This window comes from Heliconius melpomene, chromosome 14 (assembly GCF_056956725.1).
Source record: "Heliconius melpomene rosina isolate 202511_hmr_F chromosome 14, ASM5695672v1, whole genome shotgun sequence".
Lineage (NCBI taxonomy): Eukaryota > Metazoa > Arthropoda > Insecta > Lepidoptera > Nymphalidae > Heliconius > Heliconius melpomene.
In genome coordinates this window covers 8,882,782-8,910,529 of record NC_140402.1, presented here as the reverse complement: position 1 = coordinate 8,910,529, position 27,748 = coordinate 8,882,782, and the positions used below count along the sequence as shown (strand labels likewise).

Genomic DNA, 27,748 nt, shown 5'->3' with positions numbered 1-27,748 from the left:
TATTTATATAAGTATTGATAAATGGTAAATAAGTTCTCCAACTACAATTAAAAGGTTAACGTACTCATTAAAACAAAATAGGCTTTCAAATTTACTCGAAAATAACTTTTACTTATGGCTAATAACATTTCACCGGTTGACATGCAATATTATGTTTAATAACATTAACGATGGCGACGTTATCATCACGCGATGGTAGTGAGTTCATTTTAGTTCAGACTTTTCATGATAAGAAATAAGTTTACAAATCTATATAAATATAATAAAAATGTGGCTGATCGATGTCTGTACACGAACGATACATGAGAAAACTAGCATATCTACATATCTACATATTAATTATTAGGGGCAGTCATAAAACTACCAAAATGATTTAAAATTTGTCTGTTCTTCTGTGCGCTTGTACGCAATAATTTCAAACATGGTTTAACCAATTTGAATTCCATTGGCGTACGAATACGGAAATGTGGGGGGAGCTATACCTATTTGCGGGTTATGCTCAATGGCAATGGCTACAAAATCCAGTGGAAAATGAAGAACGGAGGTTTCTCAATATAAACAGAGTGTCTTAACGCTAGAAAACGACGATACAGAACACAAAAGCAATTCAGATTAGTAAACAATAATAGTAGTTCAACTAGATTCTCTTCGCGGAGAAAAAAACTGGAAAAGCGCGAGTCGAGCTCACCCAAAGAAGCTCTTTTGCTGAAAACCATCTTAGCTTAGCTAGTGCCTTTTCATCTGATACTCACTTAATCTAGCGGCTTTAATACCAAAGTTGCTGCCAAAATGCCAAAATTCATAACTCTAGAAATTTAATCCACTTTATAGTGTCGAAATACGCGGTTTTTAAACGGTTTTATTTAGCTCACCCCGTTTGTTTGTTTGTTTGGGTCAAATTTAGTAATTGAAATTTAACCCTCTTCCTGTTAACCGATTGATCTGAAATTTGGTATACGCCTTTGATTCTGGTGACAATACAATTATCCATATTCAATATTATTGTGAATCCAAGATGGCCGCCGCTACAAGATGGCGGACAACTTAGTTTTTTTCAATCCCATCAATATGGATATCAAATGAAAGGGCTTGTCAAGTAGAATTCAGTGGACTATACAAAATCAAAATCCAAGATGGCCGCCACTATAAGATGGCGGACAAGTTAGTTTTTTCAATCCTATCAATACGGGTATCAAATGAAAGGGCTTGTCAAGCAGGATTCAGTGGACTATACAAAATCAAAATCCAAGATGGCCGCCGCTACAAGATGGCGGACAAGTTAGTTTTTTCGATCCCATCAATATGGGTATCAAATGAAAGGGCTTGTCAAGTAGAATTCAGTGCACTTTACAAAATCAAAATCAAAGATGGCCACTACTACAAAATGGCGGATAATGTCGTTTTCAATCCCATCAATATGGGTATTAAAATAAAGGGCTTGGTAAGTATAATACAGTATACTATACACAATTACAATATGAATCTCCCACCTAAGTCAAGATCTGGTATCCTGTCGAGGACTGTGTGGCTATAGGGTGCCTAAAAATGATACGTCGCTAGGGGTACCACCCAAGGTAAAAGGTAAAAGCGCGCCGAGAACTGTATGGCACTAGGTGGATAAAAATGATATGTCGTTAGCGTTTTCCCCTCAAGATTCAGGCACATCTTGTTGTACATAGCCTTGTCCCTCTATTGGACCTCTGGGGGGGTCGTTCGTAACATTCTCCATTAACCTTGCAATAATGAGACATCGAGCCTCATTTCAACGAATTGAATAGCATGAGAAATAAAAACTAAAAACTTAAAAATAAAAAAGTAAAAAAAAAATTTTAAGTTAAACGGTTTTATATTGCAGATAAATGTACTAAAAGCTAAAAAATAATTTCATGGAAATTATGATTACTAAAATAAAATCGTGGGGACACTTGCTACTTACCACTAGGTGGGTGAAGTCTCACGCTATGTCTTTCAATTGTAGATATTGGACGTGCCCCACGATTAAATTTTAGTAATCATAATTTCTATGAAATTATTTTTTAGCTTTTAGTACATTTATCTGCAATATAAAACCGTTTAACTTAAAATTTTTTTTTTACTTTTTGCGATATAAGGGGCCATATCTTTTTTTAAGTAATTTTTCAAACAGTAATCAACCATAATTATTAATAAACGTAATTTATAATTCAAAAGGTGGCGCCAAGATAGTTGGATATTCCCTCATGAGTTACACGCTAATGTCCTAGAGTCCTCGCTATAGAAGTCTTAACGTTCCGTTATTATTAGTATTAGGTATAGGTATTATGACTATATTTTCATATTCTATATTTTCATAGACTTTCGTAACAATGTATATACAAGAACTTTCACACCTTATCTGATTGCTTAAGATTTAAATAACTTGAGTCTAATGCAAATATAAATATAATATCGCAATTATTGCTACATTGACTCACCTAGCACCGAAGATATCTTTCTTAGCCAACGAATAAGCCCCGACTATCTTCAAGCGAAGAAGGAAGCTGTTTTCATCAGTCTGAAACAAAAAACAACTTTTCTCACTTATATTACATTAAATTTTGTTACAATAACTATATATAATAATTTGATGCCCTCATAGCACAAGTCTAACTAGACTTTTAACGTTGATTGAGGTTTTAATTCCCGTCGAATTACTAAAAGCGCCTGAGCTTCGTCACCCAATACGCAATATCTCGAAAATTGAGTGGGGGCTGGGACACGGAGTTTCTTAACAAAAGGTTAATTAAGCCCCCTCTACTATATGACGGATATAGTTTAAAGATCAAAATAATACTCTCTGTTTCTTAAATTGAGCGTAAAGAAAACGTCGGAGTGTGTTAACACTGGATTCTTTTTGCCCAGATTGCTATAGGTAAAATATGCTTGGATACAAAAGTTTATTGTTCGTTCAAGACGATCTAGCAAATTTGACGAGTTTAATACGATTAGCAATGATGTGGAAACAGTTGATCCCTTGTCGTTCACTGATATAGAAACTAAGAATAATAATACGTATTTTAATTTAAAATATCAATATATATTATTATATAATACTAATGAAAGCGATGGTAATACATTCAAATTCAATGCAACAAACCCAGAGCATTTATCTTACATCAGTCTCTTTCTATCATTCATATCATATCATATATCTCTTTAAATCATTTCAATATCATTTCACCATTTCAATCATTTCATCAGTGAAATGATTATTGAATTGAATTAATTAAATCATTGTTTTGCAGTAGCACACGCACCGTACTGTGAGTGTGAACTTGATTTCTTTGGTTCAATTTGTCAAAGTACATTTTAACTATTATTATAATATGTCTCTAAGACGTCACAAATATTAGTAACAAATAATAATATATCAGTTCTAATACTTTTCTGTTCTTGATATATAAATATTTCATTCCCCGAATGGGAATCTAATCTACAACCGTCGTGTTTACACTCGCACGCTTGTGCATCTGTGCTACTACGGCCTCAAAAGGCTTTCGACTTTCAGATCGATCTTGAGAGCAATCTCAGAGTTAAGACTGGTTCATAAAGAAGAATAGGATATTAGAAATATATACAATTATTTTTATAAATTACTTATTATGATGGTGCGTATGTTGAAAAATGTATAATCAATAACTTTGTATTGTACATTTATGCATTCTTTATAAGTATGTGTGAATTTTAACATGAGGCAAATATTTGTTTGCTGTTCCATATCCATTGGAATAGCACATAATTTAAAAATAACATTATTATGTACAATTTTTAAATGTATTCAATATTATAATTTTCGTATTTCAATGATAAAAAGAAAAAATATAAGAGATGAGAATAATTAACAGAGAATATGTACTTTATAGCTTAACATCTTTCAAATCTAGTATAATCATATCACACTACTAAAAATAAAATAAAATATTTCAAAAATGTACAATTGATGAGAATTTGCTCACTATAGAATTAATAAAATAATATAGAAATTAGTTCAGTTTTTAGTAAAATCTGAAATAACAGTCTTTTTTTACTAACATCACTTTTATTTTAAAGATGATCTATCAAATCTTATAACAAAAACACTCTACTCACAGTCAAATCAAAAGTAAAAAGGCAAAAGAAATTTCTACACAATTGAATACAAAGATACCTCAAACCAAGTCGAGTTAAGCTAATAAAGGCTATTTAAAAATAATATTCTAATATGTTACAAAGTCTATACTAATGACAAGACAATGAGACTTAAGTGATCTATTTATATTTCAGACTTACAAAATTGCAGAAAAAAAAACAAAAGAAAATATATTTAATGTATGGAAATATATCTATTGTAATAATATATCATCATTATTTAAAAATTATTGTTTCCGCTTCAAGCTGTATCCCACATATACCAGCACATCCAAAAAAACCTAGTAGCTCAATACTCCGTTATTTACTATTCACCACGATTTTAAATCATTTGTGTTGAGCAGCAGAACTTAACATCAATTTCTGTCTCACAAGATCAACATAGTGAAAATAATTTATTCCCTCGATTAAGGATAAAGCCCATGTCCACCATAATTACTATAAGATGCTATCCACTGAGCCACAATGGCCTTATAAAATATTTTTTTGTTTTTCAAATATTTAATACTTGAACTAGTGCTTAAACAGTAATCAAAGAGGTGTGGTTGGTTGGTCTTGGTACATTAAAATTTTTTTTATTTTTTTTTTTTAATTAAAAATATTAATAACATTACATATAATATTATACAAGTATATATATATAAGAAACCATTTCTGTTAATAAAAAGTGTAGACACTAAGACATGTTATCTAATAATGATTCATCAATTAAAATTAACAGTTACCTTCTACTTTCTGATGAATCATGCATTAAATGTAGTGAATAGTTCCTATATATTCAAGAAAATAAAATTCACTTTTCAAATGATTATGTAGAAATTAGCCAAAAGTAAAAAAAAGACTAATAGCATATAATAATTAATTCTTTTTTTTAAATTAGTATATAATTGTTTATATGAATATTATAAATATCTTTTAAAAGATACTAATTTAGTCTGTGGCAACACCTAGATGATCTTATTAGAATACTTATGAACCAGATGAAACCAGTTTTAATTTATTGAATAACACTTAAAATATATTTAGAAAGGTGACACAGTAAAAATTCTAAATATTTTAAAATTTCTTGTAATCATTCAAAGAAAATAGTCATATCAGAAAATAAATTATAAAGTAGTCTCTGGGATCAGATGTTTGGACTAAACTTAAAAAGCTGTCTTTAAAGATTATAATATAAACATATAAACAAGACTAATTCAAGGCCTCAAGTAAATCAAAATAAATGGCCTATATATTTAGCTTAATTTTTGTATATAAACATTTTATACAACAACATACTTGTATGTTAACACTCTACTTAGGTTTGTAAATAAAAGCAAATACTATTGACACTTTACTTTATCCTTTGTGATTAAAAAGCCATCCAGCCTGGTTATTCCCTCATACATTAATATAATATTGCATTTTTAATAGAACATAACATGCAACCAAGGAATATAAGCGCTGATATAAATACACGAAAAACATTCCAAATCCTATTAACAGGCTTAGTCTAGGCGTGAACACAGTCTGAACAATAACATATACAAACAATTATAATATATTGACATCCAAATAGAACGAAGGCGTTCATTGCGGCGTCTGGCTGCTCAAGTAAACTTCATTTAAATATTAAATCAATGACAAGGACATGTGCAATACAAGTACGTTGTTAAAAACTTAAGTTTTCTTAACTATTTTAAGTAGTATAAGGGTTCAACTTACGCGTGTATCCGACTGCCAAGCCATCACCCATGTGAAAATGTACTAATTTTTAAAGGGAATGCAAAACAATTGGCGTTTCTTTTCTAAGCTCATCGGTTGAAATAAGTTAAAACAATGACACGTTTGCTATACAATTTTCATTAACACCTCCTTAGGGACCTTTCTCGGGTTTAGAGTCATTAGAAAACTTTAAATATGTGCTAAACTATTAAAATAAACACTACTACATAGAACCACTACTACGGTTAAGGAAAAATACAAACAAAAAACTAAAATATCATGGAAAAATATCGTCTGCACCTTCTATGACAGTCGAGTGACAGCGGTTGACAGACTTTGTCATATTGTCACACCAATTTTACGCATTACACTCCTTTTTACGAAGAAAAGTAAATATAGGTGAAAAAACTATTTTTAGTTTATTATTAATAATCATAGCAAACTTAGATAACAATTGAATATAACATATTTTATTAATTTGTAAATTTTTGAATATTTTTTTCGTGATAGGTGTATATACAAAAATATAAGAATAAAAATTAAACTAAAAAAAGTTAAATTAGCGTTCAGATGCGGGGAAAAAAATATATTGATTTCATATTTAAATAAAGTTTAGTTAAAAAGTTTTTGGTGCCGCTTAGAGCTGTGATGTGTTCTTAGAAGTTAGTATTCATATATGCTAAAGAACCAAAAATTGTAACGAGCAACACGCATAACGTAATGGCTTCATAATTCGGCGGAAAGTAGTGAACAAAAGTGTCTTTATGGGAACGAAGTGTCTTAATATTAGGTTCTCAGGTTCCCTCTGCTTATATTGCTATGAGTCGGATAGATCGCGAGCTAAATAAAAAAAACCGGTCAAATACGAGTCGAACTTGCATACCGAGGGTTCCATACTAATTTCTAGATTCAACGGATAATACAAGAAAGTTAACAAACTTAAGGTTGTGGACGAATGCATTCATATTGTATGAAATGAACTACAATTATAGGTTGGCAATTATTTTTGTCTATTAAATACTTTTAATTTTTTCTTTACGCAATTTTTCCTTTATGTATGCTCTAAGACGTTGCTTCGTACAAATTTCAAGATTCTGAGTTGACAGGAAGTATCCCCTAAGTTTTGATTCCTTTGCGAATTTTGCCACAAACAGCTACATATATCTTTTGATTGCGTTGGCTCAGAAGTTCTGTTTTTCACATTTATCATGAATTTCAGCTTGGTACCTCACCACGCTCCTGAAAAAAGGGTCTTGACAGACGGACGCAAAACAAAGTGATTCTATAAGGGTTCCGTTTTTTTATTTTCTAGGTACGGAACCTTAAAAAGGTATTTTTATATAACAAGAATTATATTGAATTAAATAATGTGCTTACAAGAAAATAATATAACAATACATTCTCTGAACTATATTATATGAGATTTTTATTTTTATCTTCACGCAGTAGAACAGTGGAATAAACACCGCACTTTGTCATTTTACCAGAGCGAAGAAATAAAAATAATTCTTGAGAAGGAATCGAATTTACAAAACAGACGCTATGCCATGACGCCCTTTTGTGAAAGATATTACCTACCTACCACAACAAATTCTTGTTAATGCGGAACAGAATAATTTAACACAAGCAATTTCAACATGATAAGACGTTACAATTGATATTGTGGCAATATTCCTTATCTAACACTTATTTAATTATGTAAAAATGTTAAAAAATCTTCACCAAACGATAATGAACTTTACTTATTTTATCTCCCTTACTAATTATAATTCACGTATAGGAGATAGTAGTCTATCTATAGGTAGGTATATGAAATATGAACCCAATGCGTATCTTCGTTGCTGATACCTACATTAAATTACAATAAACCAAATAAATATGCTATAAAATATTGTTAAACTGAAAGTTCTTACTTGATATTGCAAAGAGAATCTAGGCTCTGGGCGTGGAAGGTTATTAGTTCTTCTCCAAGTCCAAGAAGAAGACCGACTCCGATGAGGCTCTATAATACTGGACGAAAAATCAAATGTCCTCGGATTATGCATGACTGCAACTGAACGGATATCTCTCATTTCTCATGAACACAGCACACAAACACCACAACACCATAACTTTCGTTTGAAAAAAGGAAAGAACTACGGCCGAATCAAAAATATTTACAAAATTCTTTTAAGAATCGCATTAAAGATGGCGCTTACTCGCAGACATATGACCGCCGTAATCTTATCAGAATAAGAAATGAGCTGTGATAAAGACGCGACCGCTTGCAATTAGCATTGCTTTGATAACTGGGTTTTGAAGTCATGAAAGCTTATATGCTTTGTTTCGTTATAATTTTCTTAGATAACGGTATCAGTCATTGAAACATTCTTTATAATACCCATTGCTAAGTAACGGGTGGCACACTTTTGGTTATATACTTATGTACGAAAATATAGCAAAATAGTATCCTTATTTACATAATTTATCTTTTGTCCTCATTTTTTCTAAACGTTGGTATAAAATGAACTTTTTTTTTATAGCTCAGGTATAAACGCAATTAACGAATCATATCATAAGAGAATGTTATATAAACTGAAATATACAAATTGTTAGTGTATTGGAGTAATTTCCATAAAATTAAAAATTTATCCTCGTATAGTAGCGCTTCCGTGTGCGCTTCGAGTGCGTTAGGCGAAGGTCGTAACTGTCAATGCTATGCGCATACGCAATAATAATCAATCAGTTACTTATTGGTATTGACTCACTCACAGGGCGCAGTAAGTCTAACATATACTTACAGTGTATGTCGGTGTATACATCAGTATATGTATGTCGGGGGTTTTTATTAGTTTCACGCTGTATACCGTGTATACAGAGTGTTTTTTCATCACCAATTAAAATGGAAGCGCATTTATAACTATTCTATATAATGGGGGATGGGCAGAACTTTCATGAAAGAAATGATGAGTAGAATAACTTCAAGAAAAAAATTGATCATCTTCAATCATCAACGTCTTTTAATCATAAAATTTTGAATTCTCTCATGCTATTCTTTATAATAGTTACTATTTTCCGGCAAGTATGATTAATATTAATATAATCAGATATATATTCCCATTTACGAATTTGTTTGCCTTTTTAGTATTTTTTTTAGTATCTTTCTTTATTATAAGTATCAACAAGATAATTTTAAAAAATTTTCAGAGTTGTCATGATGATGAACCAAAACATTTTTACTTGTCATCATTTAGTAACTAAAAGGTACTAGAGACTAGACTCACATACAAACTTTAGACCGACAGTTGTATTTTTATGTAATTATATGATCTAAAAAGAAATGTTAGATTGAATTAACAATTATAAATGCAACGCTACATAAATTTTTCAAAATGCAAATGAAATAAAGCAGCAATTAAATATTAGCGCTAATTTTCTTAACGCCATCATAACACAGTTCGAAAGTTTTATTGCTTATATTTATTTGTAGGTACATGAATACAAAAAACTGCTCGATACTTAAATAATAAAAAGAATATTTAAATTAAAATAAATCTTATTTGTTAAAATAACACGAGAGTAGATATCTTATGTTAAACTCTATATCACCTGACGCTGATATGACTACACTGTTTAATAAGCAATTAGTAAAGGTTAAATTTTTCGTAAATATATACTTAAAAGATACTTTTCTAATATAGCGGTGTCAATACAATCAATTTTACGCAGTTGGCAGCAACGCAAATCTTATGCTATGTATGAATATTCCAAACATATTATATTCATTACATCTTAGGTCTCTCATCTATCTATCTATCTATATATATATAAAAGAACTTGTCCTCACTGACTGAGGTAAGACGCACGCACAGCCGCAACCGCTGTGCGTAGAGATGTAAAATTTGGACAAAAGTTTACTTTCGTAATCTGGACATCCACTAAGAAGGGATTATGAAAACATTTTTACCCTAAAGGGGTGAAATAAGGGTTCAAAGTATGGAAAAAAAATTAAACCGGCATCGATTTTTATAAAATTTGAAATTTAGATTTTTAAAAGTATTTAATTGAACACGTATTTCATCGTTTTATATAATTCTCCCCCTAATGGGGCAAATAAGGGGTTGAAAGTTTGTATAGATTTTTTTTTAAATCGGCACCAATTTTTATAAAATTTGAAATTCAGACTCTTAAAAGTATTTAATTGAACACATGTTTCATGGTTTTCTAGAATTCTTCCCCTAAGGGTGCAAACAAGGGGTTGAAAATTTATATGGAAAAATCTTTAAAACGCCACCGATTATTATAACATTTTTAATTTAGACTCTTAAAAATATTTAATTGAACATGTGTTTCATGCTTTTCTGGAATTCACCCCCTAAGGGTGCAAATAAGGTGTTGAAAGTTTGTATGGAAAAATCTTTAAATCACCACCGATTTTTATAAAATTTGAAATTTAGACTCTTAAAAATATTTCATTGAACACATGTTTCGTGGTTTATTAGAATTCACTCCTAATTACGCAAGCGGAGCTGCGCGCGTCCGCTAGTTTTATTATAAATTTCTATTTGATTACTACCTATATACCACTACATAGCTTTATTCAATTTTTTTAACTTATAATTTCAAACTTTAGTAACATAATATTACAATAAAACAAAATAAGATGAAATTGTTATATTGGTAGAAAAAAATACTAGGAAAATAGCTTACCGTATTTTTAAACAGAATTTTTAGGCTTTTATAATTACCAAACGTACCTCTACGTTTTATATAAAATTAATATGTCACTGTCAAACGTTATAATCTGAAGTTATTGTGACGTTTTGCATTGTTTGTATGTTTTCGTTAACCAAATAATCAGCGAAATTTATGGATACTAGGCTTAAAAAACAATTACATCCAATATGTCACAACAATTAATTAACGAAAATAGCAAATATATATTAGAGTAAGTTACATATAAATTCTCACATGTAACCTATATTTACTTTTAAGTGTTCATTTCTCATTTATTGAGCTTGTTTTATTATTTTTCAGCTTATTTTCTGAGCAAACAATAGATTCACAAAGTTTGGAGTCGATATGTGCCCAAGTGCAAAAGAGGTTTCCTAAATCAGATCACTTTAATTGTTAGTATATTTTTTGATGTAATATTTTAATATATACACTTATAATAACTATTTGTATTAATACTTACTATTATATGTTTTTTCAGTATGCCTTCTCCTATCTTCCCTTATAACTGGTGGTGATTTATCACTGCCTGGACAGAGAGTTGTTGCAATAGCTCTAATTTTTGACATTTATAAAACAGATAATCCATTTAGTTCCCTTTTCCTACATTTGTTAGAAGGAAAACCAGGGTTACTACCATTAACTCCACAGGAAAGGATATTCATTGGACATTTACATGGATTCATTTCAGTTAACATAAGAGATGTAAGTATTTATTTATTTAGTACTTGTGTATTAATAGCGACACAGCTACAGATTTGTAGTTGGATGTTGCAGAACAGGGGCACAAGTGTGTGACGCGATGGTAGTGGCTCTGAAACTTCAGGGGAATAAAATATTAAAAAAAAAAATTCTTGCTCTGGTAACACTGCTTTGTCTCATTACCAGAGAGAAGAAATGAAAATATTAAATATTTCTTTCCCCCAATTGGAAATCAAAACCAGAACTGTTGTCATATGTACATATTTTAGCACTTTGAAAGTGTCTGTGTTTGGAACAATTAACTTGAAAAATGAAATATTTTAGCAACCTCAATGCCATTTTTAAAGACCTATTACCTATAGACATCTATTTAAAAATACTGAATTGATATTATGTTACAAAATCATTCTAGGTACTAAAAAAATCAGCAAAACAAGTGATCCTAACAGAAGTATTAGCTAAGGACTTGGAGTTTGATTACTCATCCCTCCAAGCATTGACTGCGGAGAGATCTACTGACATCAGTTCTGTTGCAAAAGCCACAGCACCCGCTTTAGTGCCACTTAGTGATGGGTAAGATGCAGTGTCACAGCATTTTTATATAGGAAATGAATTATTTTTATTTACCTGTTCACAACAGAGCACAGTAGTGACTACCGCCACATAGCATGCTATGTCTTGAAACTGGGGCAGAAAGTGAAGAAAAGAGTATCATACCATTAGGTTCCCACTGCCTGCCAAGAGTAAGAAATTTATATGTGTGAAATCATATTTTAGAAAATTTATAATATTTGAATATAGCAGGACCTGAACCCACTCCTCTTGACCTGCCTACTAAGCTATATTTTCTCACATAGTAGTGTAGACAGAAGAAACTTAGAGTTAAGGTATTCCATTTTTCACCTTTTTCATTGCATATTTAGTGGTGGAATACTAAAGGCTTCAAAACCGTGTCTTGTTTTTGTTATTGAAATTGAATAATTAATTCTCCTGACTGGGATATGAACCTACCGTTTTCTGCTTACAGACATGACGGCCTTAATATACATTATATTATTAATAATCCAATATTTCTATATATTTTGCAGAAGCCCCCCAAATCGTATAGCAATGAAGGAACTAATAGAAGCCCTTATGTCCAATGAATATATGCCCTTACATTGCACGCTGAGACCGTCTGGACCTATACCACCACCCACTTTCTTATTGGATACTAATGAAATATCGTTTGCAGATGAGGTATTGTTTAATAAGTAGTTTGTATTATAGTAATATTTATTTTTAATGATTAATCTTTGATTTTCTTTGAAATTGGGTTTCTTAAAATAGTGAGACAGTGTCTTATCCATACTGGGAAAAATAAATTATATTAATTTTCTCATTTTGTTAAGATAAAGTATGAAGTAGAGTTGGGTCAAACTACATGAAAAGTCTTGCAAAGTGGTGAATGGAGTGTCTTAACACTAGGTTCTTTCTTGTAAAAAAATGTATTATTACATAATAATGTATTATTCTGAATAAAAATTTAAGGCCGACTACTTAAACAAATATTTTTTTTAGTAAATCTTACATGAGATTTAAATCTCACACATTTGAAAATTTCATGTGAGTTTTTAAATTAAATTTTTGTCTTCTATTATGTATATAACAACTTTATTTATGCAGGGTGTATGGAAAAACTTAGTTAATCGTGGTACATACGTGCCTATGTATGACACCGACTTTGATGGCCTCCTTGGCTTAAAACCTGCAGAGAAAATTGAAAAGAAAGTTGTACAGAAGGAGACTAAACCTAAAGTTGTAAGTGTATGGCTATTATTATTCCTAGTTAATATTTAAAAAAATATTGATGTATAAACCATTTAAGTGATGTTTAAACATAATCCCTCTAGATTAAAATTGGATATGGTTTGATTTGCTATAATTCACACAAAATAATTTTGTTGATAAAATAACTTCTATTATATAAATGCATAAACTATTTTTTTTTAAGATGAATTTGCAATCAGTTCTTTACTTTTAGCAAATGTGGTTTATGCTGCTGGCTTTTAACGGTGACTCCAATAACCTTATATGCATAAACTTAAACAAAAAAATACATCTTCTATATGAAAACTTAACATTTTTAAAATTTGAAAATTTTCAATTTCAATTTTTTTAAGTGAAGAGTCAGTGTCAATGTGACTAATTTTAAAAATTCATAAGTAACAGTAATGAAACTGACAATGAAATTCTTAACCTCCTCATTTTTGAAATTGATTGATGAATAATTTAATAATACATTTTTGTAATTACTATGCCATAAAAAGATTTTGCTAATTTATTAATGATATTTTAGCATATATTTTAACCCTCAATTTTATACTAATGTTAATAATGTTATTTTTTATATAATATTATTTTTTATACCTGAATAGGTGTTACAAGAAGAGAAAAAAGAGAAGCCAGAAGAGAAGAAAGAAGAGAAAATAACTAACATAACAGCCGAAGCACAAAAACTGACTCAACTAGCACTGAAATCAGCATTAAGTGTGCCTCACCAACAAAAGTTACTAGCCTTATTGGATCAAGAACCGAATATTGTATATGAAATTGGAATTACGCCATATCAAGTATGATGAATTATAATAATTTAAGTAGGTTTTAATAGAAATAGAAAAAAACCAGTAATACTTTGGTATGTAAAACATCAATACTAATTTGGTATGTAATGTGTTGTAATACATTTGGTTGTAAACACAATAGTTGTGAGTTCGAATCCAATCGAGGGATTGGGAATATTTTCATTTCCCTGCTTCGACAAAAGTCTATTTCTTTAAATGGAAATAAAATTTAAAGGAAAACAACAATACTTACTTTTTACAGTCACAAACCTACTAACCATATAATTTCAAAATTATATAGTAACTTTTTTTCTATGTTCAGCTACCAGATCTTGTGGAGAACAACCCTATGGTAGCGATATCCGTGTTATTAAAACTGATACACTCGCAACACATCACTGACTATTTCTCAGTTCTAGTTAATATGGAGATGTCTCTGCATTCAATGGAAGTTGTAAATAGGTAAGAATTTCTTGTAGATAAGTTTTTTTGCAAATTCACGCTGTATCCTGCACATAGCAATGTGGGCAGAGGTAACTTGGGAACCTAGTGTGAAGACACTTTATTCTCATTGAGACACTTTTGTTTTTTGCCGAATTCTTGAGGTACATACAATATTTAATTTCTTGTGTGGGCATCGAACCTACAATCTGCCATATACTTTATTACGGTGGATGTTTGTTCTACCTTCATGCAAAGACTGCTGAAAGGATTTAGATGAAATCACATTAATATAACAAGTATAACATGGCATTGGCAACACTGCGTAAATTTGTCTTAGTTTGTATTATACGAATTTAATTTTGTTTAAAAAGTATAGGGTAATTTAATTATACTATATATCACAAATATATAGTATAATTAGTATAACACACGCAGAGTAGCGACACTCGTACTTGTGTACTCGCACGCCAGTAAACTAACACTAGTGTTTCTAACTTGTGTACTGTTTACTCTCCCCCATCCAGACTAACAACATCAGTGGACCTCCCTGTGGAGTTCGTGCACCTCTACATCAGCAACTGCATCACCACCTGCGAGACCATCCACGACAGGTACATGCAGAACAGACTTGTCCGCCTCGTCTGTGTGTTCCTGCAGTCACTGATACGAAATAAGATTATTAATGTTAAGGTGAGTGAATTATTATTTTTTTAATTTTCATTTAAGTGGCGGAGCTCAACGCCGCGCTTTTGCCTCCTACCAGAGCGAAAAACGGAAATATAATTTCAAGTAAATATTTCGTTTCCTCGAACCGTCACATTACATTCACATCCTAGTGCCTCTGCGCCACGACGGCGAGGATAAATATCTTTTATTATATTTTTGATTCCTACTGGGAGTAAAAATTGTATTTAAAATATTCACTATCCACTTTAAATTAGACCATAGAATCTTCAAATATTTGGATAAAATCAAAATATTTCTTTTCATATTATAATATAATTTTATATATTTCTTTTGTAGGAACTATTTATAGAAGTAGAAGCGTTTTGTGTCGAATTCAGCAGAATTAGGGAAGCGGCGGCTTTATTTAGACTACTCAAGCAACTGGACTCTGGAGAAACACATAAGGAGACTAAAGATGCCTAAAAATAGCGAAAAGTTATTTTTTGTAGTATTAAACAATTTGTTAATTTTATTTCCCATTTTAAAGTTTTAAAAATACTGACGTTTCTTTTGTCGTGGGTATTACAGAAGAAGAATGAAAGAAAGATGAATGCCGTGGAGATGCGATCTCTTCGTAGGATATGCGGAGTCAGCTTAGCTGATTGAATCCGCAATGAAGAGATACACAGAATGGCAGGTACTATCGAGGACGTCACGGTGAGCATGAAGAAGAACGTGTTCAGCTGGTTTGGGCACGTCGACAGAATGAGTGATGAAAGAATGGCAAAAAAGATCTATGATGGAAAAGTGATCGGTAAGAGGTAGGGGAAGACCTTGGTTGACCTTCGAAAACACAGTATCAAAGATACTGGAGGTATATAGAGACCGTAGCGTTTGGCGCGTGAAGCTATGTATGTATGTAAGTTTTTAAAACTTAATTGAACAAACTGCTTGGACTGCTATCCAAAGGCGTGGGTCCTTTTATCCTGACTTTTTATTACTAGATTTTATAAGACCGCAGTTAAAATAAGAACTATGAACACTAAGTTAAAATATGTTTTGAATTTTTTGTGGACTTAACAGTAAAATCTTAATTTATTTATCAGTTTGATTAAAGAACTATTTAAAGATTGCTTTTGTTATCATATTTAATTCAAATAGATTGAATAGATTTGCCTAGAGAATAGGAAGAATGTGATCATCAAATATTGTAATACATAATATTTTAACTTCTCACTGTATTCTGCACATAGCAGGGTAGGCAGAGGGAACCTGGGTACATAGTGTCAAGGCACTCCATTCCTATTAGGGTGCTTCCATGACTTGATTGTACTAACTCCCAGTTACAGTTCATTCAGTCACATTCTTGTGCCCCTACCCATAACTCGCCTTATGGTAATACATAATGTGAATTTTAAAAAAATTGCTTGAGCACAACAACTTAATTTTAATACTTTCTTTTTATTACAATAAAGTAATAGATTATATAGATTTGCAATATTTAAACACTGCAGTTTACCTAAAATTTTAAAGTATTTTTGCACTCATTTTGTACCTTACTGTTAAAATATCCTATTTTTACAATTTTATATATAACAAAAATAAAAATTTATATATTTAAGACTAGAAGACATTGAAAGAGTTCAAAGATTTTGTACGTAAAAGTGTGACAGCTGTTGTAAATAGACTAGTGGTAATACAAATATTTGTTTAATTTTGTTATTCTAAATATATTTACCTTTACTGTTGACATTATACTTATAGTTAGGGTAACCTTGACTTAATGCATTTATGGTTTTGAATATATAACAATGGAATATTTACATTTATCTCTTTTGATTTAGAATTTTATGCATTTTTAATAACTATGCAATATAAAAACAGATATATTAACTGAAATATTTATTCCCAATAACTAACTACATACAGTATATCAATACTAATTAATTTAAATGGCATTGTCATACACCTATTTTGTAGCATTTTCAAGTATTTTTCTCACTTCCACTTCAGTTGCTAAGTCTAATGGAGTACAGCCTTCATTATCCTTAAGGAATAATGCTCCAGCATCTATCAGAATTTGTGTTGATTCAACATGGCCACAACTAGCTGCATAATGTAATGCTGTTTGTTCACAACTATCAACTGTATTTATATCACATCCACCTTTTATTAAAGCGGATAATGCAGATATTGCATCTCGATCAGCAGCCCAATGTAAAGCCGTTAAGCCATCTTCATCCTTTTCATTTTTTACATCGGGATTCTTAGATAGAAGTTCTGTCACTAAATCTCCTAGGTTTTCTCTTGCTGCATCTAGCAATGATAAGTTGTTGTGGCTCAGTTCTGGTTCAGGTGAAAAACGGAGTGATGAAACTGTTACCCAAGCTTCTTTTGTACCAATTTCTGTTACAAGTGAACATTCAGGGTCATATTTTTGTACTAGATCGACATATTTTTGTTTAGCTTCATCGCTTGGCATGTTTTCGAGTACTGTCCATGCTTCCCATTTCTTCCTGCCTTTTCCATCAAACCAGCTAGGTTTTGGTGTACCGCACTGACCTTCAGTACTCTGTTTGTATAGTCCATATAATTCTAAGAGCTGATTATTGTCTAACTTTGAAGTAATCTTTCTGACATGATCAGATGCTTTGTTGAAAGCCTCTTCCAATGGACTTAGCTCATCATCAGAAAAATCTGAACTTGTATTCTCTGGTAATGCCTCTGCCATTATAAAAACTACAAACTACAAGATAATTTAATTGTTTTGTATTTGAACATTCAAATTTAATCCCTCGAGGGTGTGTAACTGCTTGTTAGTCGCATCAGCGGCACCAGAAGGACTGGCAAATTCTACAAAACCATAGCCTTTACTAAGGCCAGTTGATCTATCAAAAATTACTCTAGCACTTTGAACTGGACCAAATTGTGCGAAATATTCTCTAAGCTGACGATGGCCGACTGTCCATGCCAAGTTGCCAACATAGAGGCGTGCTGCTCTAGCTGCGCTGGCCATACCCTATACAGATATTATTTCAAGTAAATGCAAAGATCTCTCGCCTATGAGGGCCCTGTAGTCCACACCCGAGCTCTCACTCAGCGAGTCCAGGTCCAGAAGAGCACCTTTCAACCCCCACTTCTTCAGAAGAGCTTCAATGGACCAGTCCGCGCTCCGCTCCTGGTAAGCACACAAAAATCGTGCGTCAGTACCGTCCAAAAAATAAGCTACAGTGGAAATTACTTCTTCAAACTGAGAGGGTTCGTAAAAGCAGTCGGACGCAAGTAATAGATCTACAGGACGTAAATTATGTACGTCGGCTAAGAATAATCCCCAAGCGAGTCCTAGTACTTGAACGTCTCGACCTGGGACCAGGCTGTTAGCCTCACAACACGCTGACAAATGTCTTAAAGACCGTGGAAGTGCGACACTATCAGTTAATGTGACTCGCGCGCCGCACTTGGCCGCCAATATACCTGGTAGACCTGTACCACAACCTAACTCCAGCACGCGGAGACCATGTAAATTCCTTCTCTGTGTCCACAAATACCAAGCTAAGAGCGGAGCGGAGGGCCACGTGTAGAACGAATACCCCGCCGACAGTAGCTCTGGTATAACGATCTCTAAGTATTCACCTCTATTATCGCCGTTGTTTGTAGATTTCCCGCGGAACACAAACTTCTTCAATTGACCACCAACAGGGCGACCATCGGTCATTGCATAAGCATTTTATTAGTTTTTATCACCGAAATTCTGAAGTCAGAATCACCAAATTTTTGTCAATGACAGATGCACAGATATACAAATCATGACTACAGATTACAGAACAAAAAACAATATTTTTTATTATAGCAAAATATTTTTTAAATATTTACAAATAACCATTATGGTTAACATAATAATATTAATATATTTAATAGCGTTGACATAAAACATTAAAGAATAAATTAAAAAAAAATTGCAACTACATTTATCCTTTCTTATCACGCTCTTTTTAATATTTTACCATTCATTCTATCGCTCCAACTTCACTCAGTCTAATTGAAGTTGTAGATCAAATTAATTAGACTGCTTTATGAAAGAACGAATTAAGCGACAAAATTGAAAAAAAGTTTGGAACGCAAATCGACTTCAGGCATTATAAACCCAATTTACTGTAACAAAATAAACAAAGCGGGCAGAACGACGACAAAATTCGTCATATTTTTTTTTACTTTCACAATGTTTTCTTCCCACACAGCAAAGTAGAAAAGGCGAATCAAGGAACTGAGGTTTAAGACACTATACCCATTAAGACACTTCCGTTCGCCACTTTCCACCGATTTCTCGATGTATTGCGTGTTGAGTGGCGGAACTCAACGCCGCGCTTGCTTCGTTATCAGAACGATAACAGATGACAATATTAAATATTTCATTGCCCCGAGTGGGAATCTAATTTGGTAGCATTTAAATTCACACACTTGTGCTCTTACATTAAGACGGCCTTAAGTAATTCCGTAATTCGAGTTGGCACAAAAATAATTAATGTCCATAGTTAATCTAAATCGTATCTAAGAAATCAATAAATGTGTTTTTTAATAAAGTTGATATTACGATTACGTCACCAAAAATATTTAACATTTATTTTTAAGTTAATTAAAAGTGTGGATTTATGAAGCATAACGAGACAACCCTAAATGGTTTTATTAGTTAAGTATTTTACTTAAAAAACAAATTAAATTAATTTTTATTTCACAATAAGACAAGATCATCGGATCAAAGACATACAAGATCACTTTGTAAAAGTGGTATATTTTTTGTTTAAATTAATGCTTTTCTTTAAAATATTTGGTTTTATTCTTATATTGAACCTAATTTCACCAGAAACAAATCGTGTTAACGATTCAAACGATAATAATATCATAATAATATATTAAGCAAAAAATGGTTTTATAAAAAGTATTACGCCGTAATTAATTCTTAATAAATGTAGTGTATATACACATCTTATTTTGAATTATAAATATAATACACAACATAAAATTGAGCACAAACTGACAATTTTAGCTTTAAAATATTTGAAATTTTTTTTTCAACTTCATTTGAATGTCGCTTAATCTGTTCTCATATAACACTGACCAAACCAATTTCATTCAGTTATCAGCATTCGGCAACTTTAGTCTATACAGAGTGTTGACGTTACCTAAACTTTATTTACTTTTTTAAATTTAATTTTTATATAGTATAATTATTAATTATATTTAATAATCATGTCGGTAGCTGTTAAAGGTTTGTTATTCTTTATTTTATTGTATATATTTTAATTAAAATCAATTGCGTGATTCAATGTTGATTATTTTATATTGGGGTCAAATTCCAGTTTTCTTATAAAGATTGTAATTTGTATTTTTTTAAATAATAATTGTTTCTTATTTATGTAATATTATTAAGAATTAATTAATTTTTAAAAGTTTTAAATTAAAATGTATTTATTAAAAGTTGAGCATATATTTTAAACATAACTATTATTATTATTTTTACATAAAAATGAATAAAATTCGGAAACGAAACATATATTATATTTTCTTTTAAAAAGAAGGTACAAAAGTCAAGGTCAAGATTGCTTAAGGCCATTGACTTTGACGTTTTTGTTTTATAATAACTTTAATTATTTATATTTTATAATTATGTAGTTACTATAAATTATAGTATAAGTACACTTAGAAAGATGTAAATGAAGCGTGTTAATATTAAATACTTATAGTAATCATAATAGTTTTGGGGTCTAATTTCTACTCAGTTCAGATTATTTATATGCTGATATCTTAACTCATGGCAAACGATTATTATTTTATAATTTATACCGAGATATCTACTAGTTTATCTAATGATTGAATGTTTTAAAAGTGTACCTTGATATAGAGATTTTGCAAAACTGGACTTTGTAATACACTGATAATCTTTGAAAAACATCAACCATATATTTAAAATAGAATATTGAGTTAATATTAGTGTAACAATGTCTGATTGGAATTGGACAGACAACGGCAATGGATTCCGTTCCGATTCGATACGAACATATAGGGTAAATCATTGTTTCAATAATTTTAATTTCCACATTTAAAACACCTTAAACAACAACAAAATACTAATTTCTCACAATATTTAGGTATTTTCATCGTGGGTGCGAAACGTACACCGTTCGGTACATTCGGAGGTGTGTTCCGTAACACTTCAGCTACAGAGTTACAAACAATTGCCGTCTCAGCTGCTCTTAAGGAAGCTGGGGTAGCTCCGGAGCAGGTTGACTCTGTTGTAGTCGGACAGGTTATGTCGGTAAGTTGCGTTTGCTTTAAAAAAATATTAAATAACTAGCGGACGCGCGCAGGTTCGCTTGCCTATTTAAGAGTGAATTCTAATAACCCATGAAACATGTGTTCAATGAAATATTTTTAAGTCTAAATTTTAAATTTTATAAAAATCGGTGGCGATTTAAAGATTTTTCCATACAAACTTTCAACCCCTTATTTGCACCCTTAGGTGGTGAATTCTAGAAAACCATGAAACATGTGTTTAATTATATATGTTTAAGAATCTAAATTTCAAATTTTATAAAAATCGGTGCCAATTTAATTTTTTTTCCATACAAACTTTAAACCCCTATTTCACCCCTTTAGGGTTAAAATTTTTCAAAATCCCTTCTTAGTGGATGTCCAGATTACGAAGTAAACTTTTGTCCAAATTTAACATTTCTACCATCAGCGGTTAAGGCTGTGCGTGCATCTTACCTCAGTCAGTGAGGACAAGTCGTTTTATATATATAGATAACACATTAAAAACAATAATAACAATACTACATATTTCTATATCAAACAGGCAAGTCAAACAGACGGTATATACACTCCTCGACATGCTGCGCTAAAAGCTGGTATTCCTCAAGACAAACCAGTCCTGGGAGTCAACAGATTATGTGGTTCTGGATTCCAATCTGTTGTTAATAGTGCTCAGGTTAGATATTTATTTATATTAGTAAGGTTCAAATATATATATACAGAATATAAAACCTTATAAGAATCTTAATATAGCTTAGACAGAATAAGAAATATTTTTAGCTATTCTGAATTATTTAATATATAAACTGAAGTATTTAAATTTTTATCTTCTTATATAGAAAATATTGATAGTCACCATAATTTGATCATTAGTTTTAGCAGGAACCCGCAGCCCTCATCTAGCTTTATAAGAAAGATAAATATATAGATATTAAAGAAAATTTGCAATAACATAATGTAAATCTCTCTATTTACATAAATAAGTTACGTAATATTATAATACAGTATAATTAAGAATTATACTGACGTCAGTTTCAGTTGGTGGTCATAAAAATTCATTAAATGTAATGAAGATACTCAGACAGGATAATATTTATTTAATTATTAAAATTATGCAGTACTGGATAATTTATAATTTTTATATGCACACAAATTATGAAAACATAATTATTATAATAGTGGAGATGTAGACGCTGTTGTGGCGCAGCGGCACGAGGATGTGACTATAACACAACAGTTGTTGGTTCGATCTCAACTCAAGGAAATGAAATATTTATTTACATTTATGTTTTCATTTCTTCGCTCTGGTGACGAGACAAAGAGCGGCATTGAGATCCTCCACTCAACAGGCAATGTTTCCTGAATTCGAAGGAAAGTGGGGAACGGAGTGTCTTAATACAAGGTTCCCTCTGCCTACCCTGCTGAGTGTGCGATACAGCGTGAATCTGATTTGATTTGATTTTATTTATAATAGTGATACTACATAAACACTATAAATATGTATAGTAGAAACTGTTAACCTTTTAGTTTAATGGTAGTTATATTATAAATATTTATTTTATTAATTAATATCTTTTTCCCAATAACTTACTCTCAACACCAGAGCAAAGAAATGGAAACATAAATTTAAATAAATAATTAAATATTTAATATTTTCATTTCCCTGCTCTGATGTGAGAGCAAAACAATGGAGCAATCAATAATTTAAAAGTATGAAAGTGTCTTAACATTAGGTCCCCAAGTTTGTTTTGCTAATTCTGCTATGTGGAGGATACTGTGTGAGGCTAAATATATAAGAAAGATATTCAATCATTTCAATCACTTTCTTATTTTTCCACTTTATGTTAGTTTTATCAAGTTACTATAAAAATGCTTTCAATAAATTATATAAAAATTATCATTCCTTAGGACATTCTATCAGGCTCAGCTAAAATTTCCCTTGCTGGCGGAGTAGAGAACATGTCGCAAGCGCCCTTCGCGGTACGTGGGGTTCGATTTGGTGCAACTTTGGGTAGTTCTTATGCCTTTGAGGATACTTTATGGGCAGGACTCACTGATTCCTACTGTGGCCTCCCTATGGGCATGACGGCAGAGAAATTGGGATCTCAATTTGGTATTACAAGGGAAGAAGTGGACAATTTTGCTTTGAAATCTCAGCAGAAATGGAAAACAGGTAGGGTTTTGGAATTTTTGTCTTAATTTTGGGTAGTTCTTTAGATGATACCTTATAGCCGGATCTCTCGAATTCCTACTGTGGCTACCTATAGGAATGATTGCGGAGAAATTGGGCTCTTAATTCGATATTATTTTTCAAACTTACTTTTATTGAAATAGGACACATCCTACTCCTATGAAGGGACCAATATTTGATTTTGGTAGAAATTAATTGATTTACGATGACAGTTGACCCTGTTTCGGTATTTTATAAAGCGCCTTGGCTTTTATATTCCTCTTATACAGTATAATAGTGAATCTTATACTTTCTTTGTCCCGTAGCAAACGACGCAGGTGTGTTTAAAGCGGAAATCGAACCGGTGACCCTATTAGTAAAGAAAAAGGAGCTTAAAATTGAAGTAGACGAACACCCTCGTCCTCAAACTACTATTGAAAGTTTGAAGAAGTTGCCTCCTGTATTTAAGAAGGAAGGTTTAGTCACTGCTGGATCGGCTTCGGTAAACTTTTAGTTTTTTATTATTATTTCAAGTCATTATTATCTAGTTAGCTTTTTTCAATTTTTTTCAATTTATTTTCTTTTTATATGTAACTTATTATCAATGTTATTAAATAATTAGGTTTAGACCTAAATATTTGTAGGCATATATGTAATTCTTAAGAGAGTCTTATTATTTAGGGGTTTTTAATAATAAAGATATAGGAAAAAACCAATCAAAAAGAGAAGAAACATCACATAAGACTAATGGAATCGTTCTAAGTCCATATCGACTGCGATTATGCTAAAGTTTTAAGTTTTCTGAAAGGGAAACCGACAATTTGTTCCAAAGAGCCGCGCTTTGCGTAGTTACCACAGCAAGGAAATGAAAATATTAAATATTTCATTCCCTCGAGTGGGAATCGTATCCTCAAATTTACAGTCGCACAAGCGTGCGTGCCCCGAGTGCTAGTTTCATAATAATATATAATATCAGATTGTTTTATTGTTTAACCACTATTTGTCTATATATTTATATATAAATCTAGGGAATAAGCGACGGTGCTGGTGCTTTAGTACTAGCAAATGAAGAAGTTGCGAAGAATCTCAAACCCCTAGCCAGGCTAGTGGGTTGGTCCTACGTAGGGGTTGACCCCAGCATTATGGGCATTGGTCCCGTGCCCGCTATTGAGAATTTACTCAAAGTAACCAAGATGACCCTCAACGATATAGATTTGATTGAGGTAGATTTTTATATATTTTTTTGTTTATAATTTAAAGTTACAGTAAATGCTTGGCCTGTACAGTTCAAAAATTTAATTAAATCAGCTTCACACTGTATCCCGCACACAGCAGGGTAAACAGAGAAAACCTAGTGTGTTAAGACACTCCATTCCCCACATTCCGCTGATTCCTGGAGGCGTTGTGTGTTGAGTGGCGGAACTCAAAACCGCGCTTTGCCTCGATACCAGAGGGAAGAAATGGGAAGCGAAGAGAAAATCACAAAATTTATTTAATGTGGGTTACCTCTCTTTACCACCAAAGCGACGATATAATATGTTATGATAATATGTTACAATGTAATGAAATTATCTCAGCTTATTTACCGGAAGTCCTAGGTTTGCTTCCCGTGAGATAAACTCTAAATAACATTTAATCATTACTAATATGCATATTACAATATTGAAAACACTAACATTTGTACTTTGTTTACATTGTTTTATGTAATGAGTAATCTCGAATCTGTATTCAATGGCAGAACTCAACGCGAACATATAATTTAAGGTGTGAATTATATTCATAACACATAACTTTTTCTACCTCATTTTGTAATTTTCCTTATTCTGCCCACTTTTAGGTGACAAACCATATACCCGTATTTTGTCGTTTCAAAGAAAATATGTTATGATCTACGTCGAAAAGATCACAAGTTCAATTCCCACAAATCTCACAGATAAACGCAGCGTTCCAACTAGTATAAAAAAAATATGGAGAAATTAAATATTAATTTAATATAAGAATCGTTTTTATTGTTTGTTCACACTCTTTGAAGTCACAATCCGTAAACTAAGCGTAACTTAACGCCGCATTTATTTTGTTAATCGAAACTAAAAATAATGATATGTTTTTTTTAATATTTTGACTTTTAGATCCTTTTACACACAGATTCACACAGAGTCACAGATTCATTTCCAACTAATTCCTCAGATAAAGGAAGCCAAATTAAACATAAATAAAAATTTTGGTACCTTAAGTTCTCCCCTTTCTATTAAATATTGACACAATTTCTATAAAGGTGAAACACACACCATTTCATTGTATCAAAACAAAAAGGGTCACAGGTTCAATTCCCTTCAATTCAACAGATAAACGAAGCGTTCGTCGCACAAACGTTATCCTGTGCGAAAGCTTTGAAGCTAGATATGGAGAAATTGAACGTAAACGGTGGAGCTACGGCCCTAGGACATCCCCTCGCTGCGTCTGGATCTAGAATTACAGCCCATTTGGTCCATGAATTGAGGTAATGTTGTCGTTTTTGTGTTGTTTTTCTAATATTTTTCATTTATACTGTATGTGTTATCAATATATGTTACATTCTTCACTATTTATTTATATGTGAATGGAGTTTGAGCTTAAAGTTATTAGTACTTACGATACCTAGTTAAGATAGTTATATAATTATAGCTTAGCTGTTTATAGTTTTATGTAAAAAAAGCAAATTTATTTTTTCCCTATAGCTGGGTTGCTAGAGGAAACCTAGTTAAAGACACACCATTCCCCATGCACCTCAAAATTTTGGCAAATGCAAATAATTTAAGTATAATCATTTTTAGGGAGTAAACATCGAACCCACGACCGCTGCGTTTACCATTCTTCTGTTAAATTTATACTTTATCGTAATGATTTTTTTTGTACTATCTAAGCTACTATTTGTCTATTAAAATATATTTATATAGTAAAATCCACAACCACCGTATGTATTCATATTCCTACTGGTCTATGAATATCAATATTTTTTAAATCTTTTTATTGTATTTGGGTAAAGAACATAACGTATTTAATAACATATCTTAACGCCGAGCTTTTCTATCCGTGTTTATTTATTTATATTACATTTATAGACGTCGCGGCCTCAAACGTGCAATTGGTTCAGCGTGTATCGGAGGAGGACAAGGCATCGCATTAATGGTTGAAGCTCTTTAAATTAAATAAATAAACAAAAATACTAAATTAAATCACTTTAAAATTATTAATTTTATATCTCTATAATATTTTATATTTATGTAAATGAAATATGATATTGATTAATAGTAAGAAAAAACAACATATCTAGTTTATATCCTTTTCGAAGTCGTTTAAAAAGTGTTTTTTTTTTGTATTTTTTAAAAATGTGGGATAGGCCATTTTGTCTTTGTCATCTTACTGCCTTGTTTTTACAATATTACTGCTATTTTATATTAAATATTTAAAGTTCTTGTTACATATTAGAGATTAAAAAGTAATATTTAAAATTGTTACACATATATTTTTTCTAAAGAAAGTAAGTAAGTAAGTGCTTTAAATTCTTTTTTTGTATAAACATTTCATACATTGTATTTTTTCACAATGAAAAATGTTCATAGATTTTTTTTTTATTAATTTTACTGATAAAATGGGTCACTATTGTTAAAAGATATTTTATTTTTAAGAATATTAACGTATTATTAATTAAATTATACTCCTATTAAAGAAAGATTTTTACAAACGTAGTTTGCATTATAGAATGTTGGAAGAAATATTCAATCAAAAGACTTTGTAGAGTATTATGTATTTTGATATTATACAATATAAAATTATATTTTTTAATAAACCGTTTTTTTTTCAAAGATATTGTGTTTCATTTATTATTTATTACATAACATCTAATAACACGTAGTATAAATTTCCATTCGATTTTATTTCTTACAATAAAATTGTAAGTACATTTCATATTTAACATCAAAAACACCTAACCTAGTGATAGGACACGCCATTATGATAAAGTAGAGAAACTAGAAGAAACAGTAAAGAACTTCTTGAGTACTGTTATTCCCCTGAGTAGAGATTGACCATCGCGCTCTTAGTGTTAGCTCAGAAAACTTAATTTAGCTCTCGAGGACCCCCCGCCACTAGGAGGTCATGCATGTGTGGATTGGCGATAGTGGACGAGGTGAGAGAGGTATGCAGATTGTAGAGGCCGTAGCTTTTGGCGCTCTATCTTTTCTGGCTATTCCTCTAGGAATAGAAAGTGAAGCTTAAAAAAGTTACGTTCAACTGGGCACTGTAGTATTTC

At 31.4% G+C, this 27,748-nt stretch overlaps 5 protein-coding genes across 19 annotated transcripts in view; 2 read left to right on the top strand and 3 right to left on the bottom strand.

Annotated features, from left to right (window-relative positions):
• Nucleotides 1-8,073, bottom strand: part of Nedd4 (E3 ubiquitin-protein ligase Nedd4) — a 31,020-nt gene extending 22,947 nt beyond the window's left edge. For 8 of the 15 annotated variants that reach the window (XM_085197608.1, XM_085197624.1, XM_085197612.1 and 5 more), the window contains exons 1-2: nt 7,764-8,073; nt 2,454-2,533 (exon numbers count right to left, since the gene is read on the bottom strand). In XM_085197608.1, the coding sequence (XP_085053734.1) occupies nt 2,454-2,533; nt 7,764-7,922 (239 nt within the window). In that variant the 5' untranslated portion in view covers nt 7,923-8,073. Of the gene's footprint in view, nt 1-2,453; nt 2,534-5,850; nt 6,126-7,763 lie in introns of those variants that run through there. The other 7 variants (XM_085197616.1, XM_085197618.1, XM_085197622.1 and 4 more) reach the window with 2 other exon arrangements.
• A 2,542-nt stretch (nt 8,074-10,615) lies between these two features.
• Nucleotides 10,616-16,681, top strand: Not11 (CCR4-NOT transcription complex subunit 11). The gene is made up of 10 exons (XM_085197678.1): nt 10,616-10,777; nt 10,867-10,958; nt 11,045-11,268; nt 11,678-11,838; nt 12,354-12,504; nt 12,931-13,065; nt 13,683-13,877; nt 14,191-14,330; nt 14,837-15,002; nt 15,336-16,681. The coding sequence occupies exons 1-10, from the start codon at nt 10,734-10,736 to the stop codon at nt 15,459-15,461; spliced, it is 1,434 nt and encodes a 477-aa protein (XP_085053804.1). The 5' UTR covers nt 10,616-10,733; the 3' UTR covers nt 15,462-16,681.
• A 184-nt stretch (nt 16,682-16,865) lies between these two features.
• LOC146532305 (acyl-CoA-binding domain-containing protein 6-like) lies at nt 16,866-17,850 on the bottom strand. The gene has a single exon (XM_085197683.1). It carries the CDS (start codon nt 17,707-17,709, stop codon nt 16,948-16,950), a length of 762 nt encoding a protein of 253 aa, XP_085053809.1. The 5' UTR covers nt 17,710-17,850; the 3' UTR covers nt 16,866-16,947.
• Nucleotides 17,851-17,997: 147 nt separating this feature from the next.
• Nucleotides 17,998-18,693, bottom strand: LOC146532304 (histone-arginine methyltransferase METTL23). The gene has a single exon (XM_085197684.1). The coding sequence runs from the start codon at nt 18,691-18,693 to the stop codon at nt 17,998-18,000; it is 696 nt and encodes a 231-aa protein (XP_085053810.1).
• A 1,394-nt stretch (nt 18,694-20,087) lies between these two features.
• On the top strand, nt 20,088-26,741 carry LOC146532303 (3-ketoacyl-CoA thiolase, mitochondrial-like). Its single transcript, XM_085197682.1, has 8 exons — nt 20,088-20,244; nt 21,125-21,291; nt 21,832-21,963; nt 23,196-23,460; nt 23,784-23,959; nt 24,486-24,680; nt 25,803-25,957; nt 26,559-26,741. The coding sequence occupies exons 1-8, from the start codon at nt 20,226-20,228 to the stop codon at nt 26,638-26,640; spliced, it is 1,191 nt and encodes a 396-aa protein (XP_085053808.1). The 5' UTR covers nt 20,088-20,225; the 3' UTR covers nt 26,641-26,741.
• Nucleotides 26,742-27,748: the final 1,007 nt, after the last annotated feature.